Genomic DNA, 14,605 nt, shown 5'->3' with positions numbered 1-14,605 from the left:
CTCTCTCTCTCCCAGTCTCTCACTCAAAGCAAGATGGAGAAGAGAGTAGACAAGCTTGAAGATTTAGCGAAGACTAAAAAACGTTGAAATTTGAAATGTGATTTCTTAAGCAACCTTTAACTAAAAAAAAAAAAACATTACAAGTTCCAACGGAAAGTAACCTGGGCCTGTACGACCCATTACACTGTCCTCCTTTGTTTTAAATCTCAGCCCATTGCTAAGCTTTACCCGACTCGGATCCGGTTGACCCGAATTCACCGAGAACAACAGTGAGTTTTGTTTTCCGTTGCGACTTCTCTGATGCGTAGACGGTGTTTACTGGGTTGCAGAGATTGGGTTATGGTGTGTTGTCTAAAATCCAATGGGGTCAGTCAAAAAAATGAGATACTTCTTTATTCGATTTGGAATCTTAAAAATCCAATGGGGTAATTTTGTCTATGGATTTTGATGGTGTCGTATGTGATGATGTTTTCTGTTTTTTTTTTTTTTTTTTTTCATATCCACAGGTGAGCCACAAATTGTTGATGACTAATCTCTCTCTCTATTCAACAAGGTTATGCAGTGCTGGTGTATGTATCTCAAATTCTTTCTTCTTCCTCTGTTTGCGAATTAATCTCTATACTTAGTTCAAATTAAGTCATTAAAGACTCTTTGAGTGAAACGATTGGATCCTTTCTCTTGCTTTGACCCTTTCTTCTTTCAACTCTAAATTACAGTGTGATTTTTTTAGCTACTAGCTTTTTCGGATTCGTATTGCTCTGGAACTTTCAACAGCTACCTACCTACATTGCAATATCAACGACAACGATAACATGATGCAAATATTTAAAGAATACAAAATGGTTTGCGTTGATTTTTTTGACTTCGTGGTTTTCTTTGAAGTTTATACATCCATTGATTTGTGTGAACCATATTTTTTGTTATTCGATGATGACATGCAAATTGCAAAACATATAATACATATATACATATATATATATATATAGAGACCAAACTGTAATTACTACTATTTTACATCCTTTTAGTCTTCTCACGTTCAAGATTTGCTCTTCTCATTCATCTTGTCTCCGATACTGAGAATAATGGGTACCATTTTCGAGACTGTTTTTGCAGCTGTTGGACGTCTTCGACCAGTTTTTAATTTCTTGGCTGCACATGGAGCTTACATTTGCAAGGTTGAGGAGAATCTGACGATCTGAAGAATGCTTTGGAGGATCTCAAAGCAAAAAGATGTGATTTGTTACGCCAAGTTGATGCTGGAGAACTCAGGGGTGGGCTACGGTCAGCTAAAGTGGAAAGGTGGCTTTCAAAAGTTGAAACCATTGAAACCGACACCAATCTCCTGGTTGCTGATGCTTCCGCTGTACAACAAAGGCTGTCAACGTACGGGTATTGTTCCAGCACTTTCTTTTCGGTCTACGGCTCTGGCAAAAAGATTTCCATGAAGTTAAGTGAAGTTCAAAGTCTCTTGTCTACATATGATATTGAAGTGGTGGCTGGGCAAGCTCCTCCTCCCGTGGTAGTAGAAGAACCTGTTCAGCAAACATTTGGCCTTGATACATTGCTTCAAAGGACATGGAGCCTTCTTAGGGAATCTGATATTAGTATGTTGGGTCTATATGGTATGGGGGGAGTGGGTAAAACTACACTCCTCAGTCTAATTGATAACAAGTTCGTTAGCTCTAAGGATGATTATGATGTGGTCATTTGGGTTGAAGTTTCTAAAGATGCAGATATTGGGATGATTCAAGATGATATCGGGAAAAGATTAGCCCTCTGTGGCGAGGATTGGATCAATAAATCACAAAGGGAGAAAGCCGGTGATATACGCAGGGTTCTAAAACATGTGAAGCACCGATTCGTGTTGTTATTAGATGACTTATCGGAGGAAGTGAGTTGAACAGCAATCGGAATTCCATTGCAGGGGAGAGAATTCAAAGTCGTGTTTACTACTCGTTTTAAGGATGTCTGTGGAAGTATGGGGGCAAATAAGGACATAAAAGTTGAATGTTTAGCCGAGAAGGACGCATTGGATTTGTTAAAGCATCATTCCAGAAGAGAAGAGACACATTAAATGGCGAAATGCTTGAGCACGCAAAAGATATTGTGAAAAAGTGCCTTTACTTACCCCTTGCAATTGGGGTCATTGGCAAGTGTCTGTCCTGTAAAACGACTGTAGATGAATGGCATCAGGTATTCTCTACTTTGGAATCTTCTCTGCCTGTGTCGGATGATATGGAGAAGAAAGTATTTCCTGTTTTGAAGTACAGCTATGATCATTTTTTCTTTTTTTCTTTTTTTTTTTTTTTTTTTTTTTTTTTTCTTAACATCAACTTTTCATTCACCAAATTAGACTTACAACCAAATCACAGGAATATTACATTTCCCCCTAAAGACTTGGACGAAGACAAATACAATGGTTAATCAGGTACAACCCTGGAACACTAGCGGAACCAACGCTACCCGATCGCGAGCCATGCATTTTTTTAACTACAGTGAGATAGATAACATTCCACAACTCGGAGTGAAATCATCTCTTAGACCACCTAAAACCTTATGATCATTTGGAAAAAGAGGATGCAAAGTTGTGTTTTCAATATTGTGCTTTATTTCCCGAGGCACATAATATCAGAAAATTTACTATATCTTATTTTCTTTTCTTTTTAATATTGTTATAGTTAAATACAAAAAAAATTGGTAGTGATATCTAATATTCAAAATCTCAATATTTGTGTAAGGGTCAATTTCTAGACGTGAAAATCTCTACTTTGGGATGATTCTTTCAAAATTTTTAGTTTTTTTTCATAACATGTAAATGGTTTTTTTTTTTAATTGATCTAATAGGAAATAACCAATATGAAATGGGAACAAGTAATTCAAAAAAATAATGACATTATCTAAACTGTTTCTCATAAAAAGTTGGACAAGAAATAGAGGTAAGGAGGCAAAAACATACAATTTAAATGTTTAAATTTAATTGGGGCTTTCGAATACCAAATAACTAAATTCAAATTCACCGTTATATTTATTTCAAATATCGGGACATTAAATAATGGGTAAAGGAAAGAAACGCGTAATTTAGAAAATAAAAATCATTATCTAAACTACTTTTAACAAAATACGGGACGAGAATTTTGGGAACAAGAATTCAAGCAGAACATATGCGGACGTACTATTTACTAATATGAATTACGCAGAATGGGATTTTTTGGGTCAAAAATTTTTAAACATTGCAAACAGATATATTAGACGGGTTTGATCGCTTGAAAATTATATTTAGGTCATCTGGAAATTATATGATACGCAACGGGATGGGTATTGATAAGTAGGCATGAACACGGATACGATTACGGTTCATTAACTATCGGTTATGGTTATATACAGCTTCAGTTATTTGATGATATTATATAGTTGATATTATTTGATGATATAATATGGTTGATATTATTTATTTTTAGTTGATATGCTCTTTCAGTGTAATCATGTATTTATATATCATACTATTCATATTAAATAAATAATTATTAGTATATTTTATTATATCTTAAAATAGTTACGGTAAAAACTTTATATTTTAACCATCCGGTTAACAACGATTTTGATACAATTACGATAATTAACAGTTACAATTAATATAAATTTAACCATATATTTACGATTAACGGTTAAAGTTTCTAAATGTTATATACGACTACGGTCCAAAATACGGTTATGGTTTAGTTTTGATTATGCCTAAGGACAAGATCACTTTCTCTCATTGTCTTTTTTATTGATATTAAAAAAATCATCATTCATTTGTGAAAATAAACCAAATATCAAACTGCTATGCATTCAAATTATATATGTTATACCAAATAAATATTTAAAGTTAATAAAAATTAAATTTATAAACAGAGAATTCATGTATTCTGTCTAAACCTATTATAATAAATATATTCGAATATGTATTATTTAAAAGAGAATGGTTATTGGATGAAACTTTTTAACGCATACAGAACAAAACAAGTTTCCCATTCCAAAATATATACATCTAGGTTAAATACATGAAATAAATGAAACTGAAGCTGAATCCAAATTTGATTTAACTCCCCTAAACAAACAGTTGAAAATGTTTGGATTAGCTTAAAATAATATACACATAATATCACTTATCTAAATTATATCGTAATTTGTTCTTATATATATCATTCATACAGGTCTGAGCAGAGGTTTACATGAATTTTTTTTTCAATTTTAAAAAATTTAGGCAAATATAACCCTGCACGTACGTCCGGATCCGAACCTAGAGCATAATTAAATGGCATGATTCAATTTCAATTTAGATAAAGTGATGCCACATTTAGGGCAATACATGAACTCGAATTAGTTAGACATACATACGTTCAGAGATATTGCAAAAACGAAATTCAAGATTAAAGAAAACATAAATTCTCAATAGTCCTTCACAATACTTGCGAATTTGAGTCATCTTGAGTTTACGAATGAAAAAGACAAGCAAACGACTGTGAATCAGGTTTAAGCTAGCATAAAAGAAAAAAACAGAAGTAGGAACTTTGAGTTGCATTCAGTGATGTCTGGTTTTTCATGGGCTTGCATTTCTACACCTAAAAGATGATAGAAGATAAATATGCAAAGGTACACAAAGTGAGGAGTCGAATAAAAGAAAATAGAAAACTAGAGATTCTATAATGGAGCATAAGGAAAAGATATTACCAGATGAAGCTTAGTAACAGAAGCTGTGCGGATTACAGGAAGAAATCGCTCTTCAGCTCCACTCTCCCATTCAGCTTCTTCTACCCATCCATCATCCACTTCTATGGGAAGATCATCAATTCTCTCGACACTAGTTGAATTTAATGGAAGCTTACGCAGCTTAGGGCAGCGTGTTATATGTACTTTCTTAAGACATAGAAAAGAGAGTGGACTCCAATAGATGCTCTTCAGTTCGTCCAAGTACTCTAGACGAAGGACTTTTAGCTTTTGAAAAAGATCCACCACACTGACACCTGCAGCAGCTTTCTCTTCGCTTATTATTTCTTCCAACTTCGGTGACAGTCTGATGCTTAGAGACTCAATATTTGCAGCATATATCAGCCACGTCAAAGTCGTTAGACCCTCGCATGTGAGTAGTTCCACAGCTGAGAGGTTCTTGAACCATGTATTGCGTGGGGTGATACATGGATTGGATATTACTCCATGCAATATATTGTACATGGGACAACCATGTATTGCGTGGAGTGATACATGGATTGGATATTGCCCCACGCAATATATTGTATATGAAGATTACGGATTATCTCAAGGCCTCGACTAATTACGGATTATCCCCATGTACAAATACAGAACCAACTAATTTTGAGAGCTATCTTCAACAAAAGCAAATTTTGTTATTTGATCATCTTGAATGTTTGTTTAGACTTTAGAGAAATCACAATAGATACTAATTAAGTTACATAACCATACTTGATAAATATACAAAAATATATAATCAATTATAATAATTTTCATAAGAACAACATAAAAAAGTAGTTTGTTCCATAAAACTCTTTTTCATAAAGAGATCTATAAGATACAAAAGAAAACAAAACGATGAGGATGAATGATTTACAAACTAAACACATAGAACAAACAATAATTAAATATAATCACAGTAAAAAAGAAAGAAAAGAAAAATTCCTAAGAAATTGCATAATCGGAAGCTGTAAATGTAATCAATTGGTGTATGTCTTCTTCACATCAACATCCATTTTTGTCTTTGGAATAAGTTTGAACTTTGAAGGTTTGAGAGTAAATACTAACTTTGAATCTATGTATTTATAAGATGTTTGAGTCGGTTGTGAAATATGGAAAATCCTAATATGACTAATCAGTTATCACAAAATCCGATTTCAAAGATTCCCGAATAAACTAAAAAAATAATAATTGTGTGATTTCCTAGTTTTCTGATCGCTCAAATATAATGCTAAGAAGTAAGAACTAATATGGATAATTATTAAATATAGAATAAGAATTTGATATAAATGAATTTATTGCATTATTTTAATTTAATTATTCCGTATATTAGTTATAATCTTATGGTAGTTAAGATATTTAGGGATACCGAATTGTTTACTTTCCTAAAATATTGATATTAATCTCTCTTTTTTTTCAGTTACCCAATTTGGTGATGATATAAAAATTTCCTGAAATTGCGTTAAATAGTATCAAAGTATTTCTAATCTAACGGTTTTTTATTTGTCAATCCTAATCTAATGGTTTATGCTTTTTTTTAACTTTATATATTTTAGTAATAATTTATTTCCTCATCTAACATATTTCTTCTTTCAATAACCACAAAAATCAGAATTAATTAATTGATACTTTCATTAAATTATGATTATTGTAGATTTTATTAAATTGGTTAAATTTATTTTTAAAAGTAAATTGATTTTCTAATAATTTAAATTTAATAACCTTTTTTATGGAAATAATTTGAACGATTTCCTAAAATATAATAAAGATATTTTTTAATTTTTTTTTGTTTTTTTAATATATAGAAAATTGGGTCTGTTTGCCAATATGAATCTTTGATATGAATTTTTTTTTTATTCTTAAGTGTACTCCCTAATTAATAGTACAGATATTCAACAATATCGAGGCACATAATATAATATTCTTATCGAGTGTGGTTGATTGATTTATGTACGTTTAAACTTTTTTCCTGGGGGTGATGGACGGTGACAACCATTTTTCTTCTTTGTTGCAAAGACTTTTCGCCTGTAAATAAGTACTGTCATATGTGGACGAAATGCATAAACAAAGCTTGATTTTTTTTATTTTTTATTTTATTTTTTAAAGGGAGCACCCCCATAAGAACCACATATAGATTGGTCGTCCTAGTTTATGTAACTTGCTTAAAGTCTTGACAAAGAAACCTTATCTCTTTTCATTTGATGTTTCGTCTATTGTAAGTCATTAGGCGTTGTATTTTCATAGTTTTCCAAAAAGACATTGCCTTCAACTTCTCTTACCATTTTCCATCTCTCAAGCTCGTCTCTGATGGCTTCTCCTTCTTCTGGTACGTCTCGCAGGTACAGTTAAAGGCAGTAACCACAAGATTTGTTACAAGGGTGAATAATAATGGTGTTTGATGAGGATAGGAGAAATAACGCTGAATATATATGATCAATTCAAATTTTTATTGTATATATTAGAAATAGATGTCATTAGATTACTGGGAAGAGAGGTATGATGTTTTTCACCCATGACTGTTTTAATGGAAGCGGTGATTTTGCTTTCCTCTCTTTTGTTAGGGACAATGAAGCACATATGACGGAGAAGATTGCAAAAGATGTTTCAGATAAACTAAAGGCTACAGCATCTAGAGATTTTCATGTCATGGACATGGTGGTACCTGAAATGCAGTCTGCGTTAGATTTAGATAAAAAAGAAGCTCTTGAGAAAAGCCTGGAGGCTTTGGAGATGGGATTGCGAGCCCTAAATGCAATGAGAAATGAGCTGCTGCAAAGAGTGTATAAAGAAGAGGGCAGAGGTCTACAAGTGCTATCAGAAGTCAAAAAGTGGATTTCAGATGTCGAAGAGATTGAATCCAAGGCTAATCCTCTGCTTGATAAGAGTATCTCGGAACTTCATAAGTGATCTAAGTCTGAAGATGAATCCCATATCTCTGAACCAACGTCAAATCATTACAGTGAAATGGTACACAAGAGGTTGAAAGAAGTTGAAACCCTCAAAACTAAAGAGTTTTCTGAATTGGCGGTTGACAGAGCTCCTCTGCTTCATGTGAGGAAGATCCTGCCACTTCAACCAACTCTTGATAAGGTTACGTTAGAAACTAAATGTTTGAGCCCAGAAGAATCATGGGATCTATTTCAAGAGATAGTTGGAGAAGCCACGTTGACAAGTCATCCAGACATACCCCAGCTCGCAAGAATAGTTGCTAAGAAGTAAGAAATGTGGTGGTTTTTGTTTTGCTCTTTATCTCATCGGTGTGACCATGTCAAGCAAAAGAACGACAAGGGAGTGGTACCATGCAATTCATGTTTTGGTTTCATCTGCAGCTGCGTTTTCTGATATGAAAGATAAGATTCTCCCAGTTTTAAAGTTTTCATATGATAGTCTGCCTCGTGAGAATATCAGGTTATGCTTCTTGTATTGTGCTTTATTTCCAAAAGGTGGTGTTACAAATAAACAAGGGTTGGTCGACTGCTTGATCGGCGAAGGAATTATTGCAGATGAAGAAGATAGAGAGATAGTTGAGATCAAGGGTTATGAGGTGATTGAGACTTTGGTTAAAATGTTTTTGTTGATGGAGGATGAATCTGGATATGGTGTAAAGATAGTTCGGGAAATGGCCTTGTGGATAGCATCTGATTTCGGGGCGAGAGAATACATCAGATGCCAGAGGTCAATGATTGGAGAATGGTTAGAAGGATGTCGGTGACATCTACTCATATTCAGAATATATCGGTTCTCCCGACTGTCCCAAGCTTACGACCCTGTTCCTCAAAGAAAACAACAACTTGAAATGGATCTCGGGTGATTTCTTCCGGTGGATGAAAAGTCTTTTACTATTGGATCTATCTAATAATAAAGAACTTGCTGATTTGCCGGAGGAAGTTTCTTGTCTGGTTTCTCTGCAGTTTCTCAACTTGTCATTTACATCGATAACAAGGTTGCCGCTTGGTCTGAAAGAGCTCAAGAAGTTGATACACTTGGATCTTGAGCACACATCTAAGCTCAAAGAAATTGAGGTGATAGCAGGTTTATCGAGTTTGCAAGTACTACGGTTATTCTGGTCCTTTCCTATGGATCTCGGATTAATGGAGGATTTACTAATTTTTAAAGGTCTAAAAGAGTTGAGTCTAACCGTGGAAGAAGATGCTGTTTTGCAGCGGTTACTAAGTGACAACCAGTTGGCAAGTTGTATCCGACGTTTACATCTCAACGGATTTACAATAACCAATGGAGGGATATTATTGCTAAAATCTGCGTCCAGTATTCGTAACTCAGTATCTCGGGATGTAATTTCCCGAAGATAACCACTGATAGGAGAAGCGCCCTACATTTTAGCAACATTGAGCCGTTGTCCGAAACTGAGAAGGCGTCCTGTCTACTCGGACATCGATAATGGAATTCGATGGGATCTTGTTGATGAACGGGAGGAAGAAACTGTGGAGACTCCGCGTTGGCATGACAAGAGAGTGATCTCTGCAGTCGGAGCTATAGGTGATAAGTACATAACAATAGAACTTAGACCACCATTATCGGTAGTAACAGTTGGCGTTACTCAATATAATGTATTTTAATGATTTTTTAAAAATATTATGATATATTTAAATAATAAATTAATATAAAAATACTGACCAATCATAAGCTGTTAAACTATTGAGGAATGTTCCTTCCAATGCTTGCCAGAGAAACGGTTCTCACTTTTTTATTTGCTTTATTATTTTTTTTTTAATTTTTAATTGAGAGTACCTTCAAGAGTAACTATGAGTAAAATTGCTCAGGGATCTACTTGTAAATATTAGTAAATCCTAGACTTTCTTTGTACTATATATATGTGTATAACTCTTTCTTAATAATATAAGAAACATTCAGAACATATATGGTATCAGAGCAAACGATCAAAATAACCCTAAAATTTTTCTAAATACACACATCCGCCACTGCTATCATGTCTACCTCTGGCAATGTCTCTCCATCGACTGGTGAGGTTATCACCACCGCCACTACTCCGCTTTTCATTGTTAACACTGGCCATGTCACCAAACTCAACAACACAAACTATTTGATGTGGAGCCTTCAGATCCACGCTTTGGTCGATGGCTATGAGCTTGCTGGATACCTTGATGGATCCACCGCTGCACCTCCTCTCACGGTGACTACTGGCGCCACCTCCATCCCAAATCCGGAGTTTGCTCTCTGGAAACGCCAAGATAGTCTCTTGTTTAGTGCCTTACTTGGTGTTATGACTCCGTCTGTTCAACCTATGGTCTCTCGTGCCACCACTGCTGCTGAAGTCTGGGAAACTCTTTTGCTTCTACCTTCGCCAAACCGAGTCGTGGACATGTCCAAGGCATTCGCACACAACTAAAGGTATGGACCAAGGGAAACAAAACAATTGATGAATATGTTCGTGGTCTTGTTATACGCTTTGATGAACTCGCTGCCCTTGGTAAACCGATGGATCATGACAATCAAATTGAGAAGATACTTGAAGGTCTTCCAGAGGATTTCAAACCTGTTGTCGACCAGATCGAGAGCAAGGACACTACACCGACGATCTATGATGTTCATGAACGATTGCGTAATCGTGAAGCTAAGCTCCTCGCCATTGCTGTTGCCACTCCAACTCCCTTTCCTGTTTCTGCTAATATTGCTCAGCATCGTTCCACCAACTACAACAACAGGAACAACAACCATTTTCAGTCTCAACCACAACGCTTCTCCAATAACAACAACAACGCACACTAGCAGTCCTACAACGGCAACAACAACAACAACAACAATCGGTCTTCCAGACCTTACTTGGGCAAGTGTCAACTCTGCCACACAAAAGGACATAGCGCTCGGCGCTGTCCTCAACGGCTCTCCATGCAGTCTGCTTCCTCGAGCAACTCCAGCCCGTTCACGCCTTGGCAACCCCGCGCCTATGTGGCTGCTGTTGTCGACTCTGGCGCCACACATCATATCACTTCAGACCTCAACAACCTCTCCTTGCACCAGCCCTACAATGGTGGTGAAGACCTGACCATTGCTGATGGTTCTACTATGCCTATTACTCACACTGGTTCCATGCTTCTTCCCACTCAAACTCGATCTTACAGTTGGATAAAGTCTTATGTGTTCCTGATATACATCGGAATATTATCTATGTGTATCGTCTTTGTAACGCTAACCAAGTGTCTGTTCACTTCTTTCCTGCCTTCTTTCAGGTGAAGGATCTGACTACGGGGGTCCCATTACTCCAAGGCAAAACTGAAAAAGATCTGTATGTGTGGCCGCTGACACAACCGATGGCTATGGCCATGTTATCTTCGTCCGGTCCAAGAACAAGTCTCCTCTTGTGGCATTCACGATTGGGTCACCCTTCTCCTCCAATTCTCAACACTATTATTTCTACCTTTTCTCTTCTTGTTGCTTCTTCTACTTCCAAACATTTATCTTGCTCAGATTGCTTTATTAATAAAAGTCACAAATTACCGTTTACACAATCTTCTATCACCTCCACACACCCTCTTGAATATATTTTCTCCGACGTATGGACCTCTCCCATTCTCTCTACTCAGAATTACAAATATTACCTTGTTCTTGTTGACCACTACACTCGATACACATGGTTATATCCTCTCCAACGAAAATCTGATGTCAAAGCTGTGTTCTCTACCTTCAAGCCCCTTGTTGAAAATCGATTTCAAACACGGATTGGGACATTGTTTTCTGACAATGGGGGCGAGTTCATTGCTCTTAGGCAGTTCCTCTCTACTCATGGTATCACTCACTTCACCTCACCACCTCATACTCTGGAGCATAATGGTCTATCAGAAAGAAAACATCACCACATTTTGGAGACCAGTCTCACACTCATGTCGACGGCAAACTTACCTACTGATCATTGGCCATATGCTTTTGCCACCCCGGTCTATCTTATCAACAGGATGCCCACACCTATCCTTGGCAACCAATCACCGTTTCAGAAACTTTTTCAGACGTCTCCAAACTATGAGAAGCTTCGGGTCTTTGGTTGTTTGTGCTTCCCTTGGCTAAGTCCTTATGCGACTCATAAACTTGATGCTCGATCTCTTGGCTGTGTCTTCCTTGGTTACTCCCTCACGCAGAGTGCATACTACTGTCTTCACATCATTTATACTTCTCGTCACGTCCAATTTGTGGAACACACCTTCCCGTTTCGTCAAACAATCTTGCAACACACTGCTGAGACAACATCATCTCAAAGCTCACCACCCTTGTCGTGGCTTCCTTCCTTCACTCCGGTTACGCCATCACCGGTGATTTCACCACCGTCTCCACCGTCATCGACGACATTACCGATTGAAGACGTCGCTGGTTCTTCACGACCTCCAATATTATTCACGTATCAACGACGTAATAACCATATGGGCAATTCTTTAGGCCATTAACCACTTCTCAGGCCCAAGATCAATCTCAAGCTCGACAAGGCCCAACTACTAGGCCACTTGCGTCGGCTTTTCCAACTTTGGTTCACCCGTCTCCGACAACCTCCTCGCCGCCGATAAGTTTGGGACCCCCCACCACAGATCCTCACCCCCGGTCATCTCCTCTCCCTCAGGTATCTTCTTCTATCTCTGTCACCTCCTCATCCTCTCCGTCTTCTCTCACTCCCTCAATATCTTTGGAGCCTACTGCTCCTCATGAAACTGAGTTGAATCCCACAACTCAGACTCAACCTCGTCTTCCTGAGCCTACTGCTCGACCACAAAATGAGTTGCAACCCACAACTCAGACCCAACCACCACAAAACCACCCTCCACACCAAGCTGTTCCCACACGACCACAGAGCCAAATACAACATGTTGAACCACCAGAAAATCACCACAAAATGAAAACTCGTTCCAAAAATAATATTACCAAACCCAACCCGAAGTTTGGTCTCCATGCAACAGTTCGCAACTCTTTATCACCGGAACCAAAAACAATAGTTCAAGCTCTCAAGGATCCGTTTTGGGGAAGGGCATGTTCAGTGGAATACAATGCTTTAATGGACAATTACACATGGTATTTGGTGCCTCCTGATGTCAAACAGAATATCGTTGGTTGTAGATGGGTATTCACCACAAAATTTCTTTCTGATGGGTCTCTTGATCGGTATAAGGCACGCTTAGTTGCTAAAGGATTTCATCAACAATATGGCAAAGACTACGCTGATACCTTTAGTCCTGTGATCAAGTCTACAACTATCCTTGTTGTTCTTGATGTTGCAGTGAAGAAGAACTGGGTAATCAAACAGCTAGATGTCAACAATGCATTTCTTCAAGGGGATCTCACTGAAGAAGTCTACATGTCTCAACCGCCGGGATTTATTGACAAGGATCAACCACACTACGTCTGCCGTCTACGCAAGCCTATCTATGGTCTTAAGCAAGCTCCACGCGCGTGGTATATGGCCCTTAAACAACACCTCCTTGATTCCAGTTTTACTAACTCTCTTGCAGATGCGTCCCTGTTTATTCATGGCTCCGGGTCTCAACTCACATATGTCCTTGTCTACGTCGACGATATCATCGTCACTGAGAGTTACTCACGCACCGTTGATGCTATACTCACTGCCTTTGCGGATCGATTCTCCATCAAGGATCCTGTTGATCTTCACTACTTTCTTGGCATTGAAGTCTCTCGGTCCAAGCGTGGAATGCATCTCATGCAACGTAAGTACATCAATGACCTCCTGGTCAAGACCAACATGTTCGACGCCAAACCTGTCTCTACACCGTTACCTACAACACCAAAACTTACACTCACAAGTGGTGCTCCCCTTGATGATCCCTCTAAATATCGATCAGTTGTGGGCAGTCTTCAGTACCTTTCGTTCACTCGCCTTGATATCTCCTACGCCGTTAGTCGCCTCTCTCAGTTCATGCATCGCCCTACACAGGATCATTGGCAAGCCGCAAAAAGAGTTCTTCGCTATCTTGCCGGCACTACGACTCATGGTATTTATCTTCAGGCCTCCTCTCCTAACTCTCTCCATTGTTTCTCCACGTCTCCTGTTAAACTTTATGGTTTTTCTGATGCGGACTGGGCGGGTGATACTGATGACTATATCTCTACCAATGGCTATGTAATTTATCTTGGTCGCAACCCCATCTCGTGGTCCTCCAAAAAGCAGTCTGGTGTAGCTCGCTCTTCGACTGAAGCTGAGTACAGAGCGGTTGCTAACACTGCTGCAGAACTTCGGTGGCTATGTTCTCTGTACTCTGAACTGCGCTTGCATCTCCCATCCACTCCTGTCATCTATTGTGATAATGTTGGGGCCACATATCTCTGTGCAAATCCGGTCTTCCATTCCCGAATGAAACACATAGCCCTTGACTACCACTTTGTACGCACACAAATACAATCCAACCAGCTTCGTGTTTCACATGTTTCTACTCATGACCAGTTGGCTGACAATCTTACCAAACTTCTACCCCGCGCACGGTTTCAGGACGACTGTTACAAGATTGGTGTGATCAAGCTCCTTCCATCTTGAGGGGGCATATAGGTGATAAGTACATAACAATAGAACTTAGAGATCTACTTGTAAATATTAGTAAACCCTAGACTTTCCTTGTATTATATGTATGTGTATAACTCTTTCTTAATAATATAACTATATAAGAAACATTCAGAACCTATAGGAGCTGTGGAATCTCGACGTCATTCCCAGATAGCAGAACCTTCTCCCAGGAGACCGGACCCTGCTCCTCCTTCCAGAAGAGCAGGTCATGCTTCCTCCCGTAGAACGGACATTGTAAGAGTTGAGGAGCGTCCTCATCGTGGCTACGTTGCAGTTGGAATTAAGCAGCTGGAAGATGCCTTGGCTGAACATCTTGTGCTATAGAGGAAGCTAAAGGCTATG

At 38.0% G+C, this 14,605-nt stretch overlaps 2 protein-coding genes, 1 long non-coding RNA gene and 1 pseudogene across 3 annotated transcripts; 3 read left to right on the top strand and 1 right to left on the bottom strand.

The window, feature by feature from the left end:
• Positions 1 to 1,155: 1,155 nt before the first annotated feature.
• On the top strand, positions 1,156 to 1,900 carry LOC147919892 (putative disease resistance protein At5g47250 pseudogene; annotated as a pseudogene).
• Positions 1,901 to 4,290: 2,390 nt separating this feature from the next.
• Positions 4,291 to 5,188, bottom strand: LOC147919891 (uncharacterized). The gene is made up of 2 exons (XR_015593036.1): positions 4,714 to 5,188; positions 4,291 to 4,604 (listed from the first exon to the last, which is right to left on the bottom strand). It is a non-coding gene; the product is annotated as an uncharacterized LOC147919891 (long non-coding RNA).
• A 1,427-nt stretch (positions 5,189 to 6,615) lies between these two features.
• LOC104707625 (putative disease resistance protein At5g47260) lies at positions 6,616 to 9,369 on the top strand. The gene is made up of 2 exons (XM_087505285.1): positions 6,616 to 7,070; positions 7,293 to 9,369. The coding sequence occupies exons 1-2, from the start codon at positions 7,039 to 7,041 to the stop codon at positions 7,636 to 7,638; spliced, it is 378 nt and encodes a 125-aa protein (XP_087361411.1). The 5' UTR covers positions 6,616 to 7,038; the 3' UTR covers positions 7,639 to 9,369.
• Positions 7,997 to 9,308, top strand: LOC147919890 (putative disease resistance protein At5g47260). The gene is made up of 3 exons (XM_087504155.1): positions 7,997 to 8,424; positions 8,675 to 8,914; positions 9,104 to 9,308. Exons 1-3 carry the CDS (start codon positions 7,997 to 7,999, stop codon positions 9,306 to 9,308), a joined length of 873 nt encoding a protein of 290 aa, XP_087360281.1.
• Positions 9,370 to 14,605: the final 5,236 nt, after the last annotated feature.

This window comes from Camelina sativa, chromosome 20, assembly GCF_030686135.1.
Source record: "Camelina sativa cultivar CO46 ecotype springtype chromosome 20, ASM3068613v1".
NCBI classification, from domain to species: Eukaryota; Viridiplantae; Streptophyta; class Magnoliopsida; order Brassicales; family Brassicaceae; genus Camelina; species Camelina sativa.
Note: the sequence above shows the minus strand (reverse complement) of the source record. Positions and strands in the feature narration are given on the sequence as shown.

What these genes read in the sequence shown, in the direction of transcription:
- LOC147919890 (XM_087504155.1), top strand. Translation starts at nt 7,997, where the DNA reads ATGTCAAGCAAAAGAACGACAAGGGAGTGGTACCATGCAATTCATGTT. An exon ending in AGGTCAATGATTGGAGAATG is followed by an intron (nt 8,425 to 8,674) that starts GTTAGAAGGATG and finishes ATCGATAACAAG; the next exon opens with GTTGCCGCTTGGTCTGAAAG. An exon ending in CGGTTACTAAGTGACAACCA is followed by an intron (nt 8,915 to 9,103) that starts GTTGGCAAGTTG and finishes GAAACTGAGAAG; the next exon opens with GCGTCCTGTCTACTCGGACA.
- LOC104707625 (XM_087505285.1), top strand. Translation starts at nt 7,039, where the DNA reads ATGGCTTCTCCTTCTTCTGGTACGTCTCGCAG. An exon ending in TCTTCTGGTACGTCTCGCAG is followed by an intron (nt 7,071 to 7,292) that starts GTACAGTTAAAG and finishes CTCTTTTGTTAG; the next exon opens with GGACAATGAAGCACATATGA.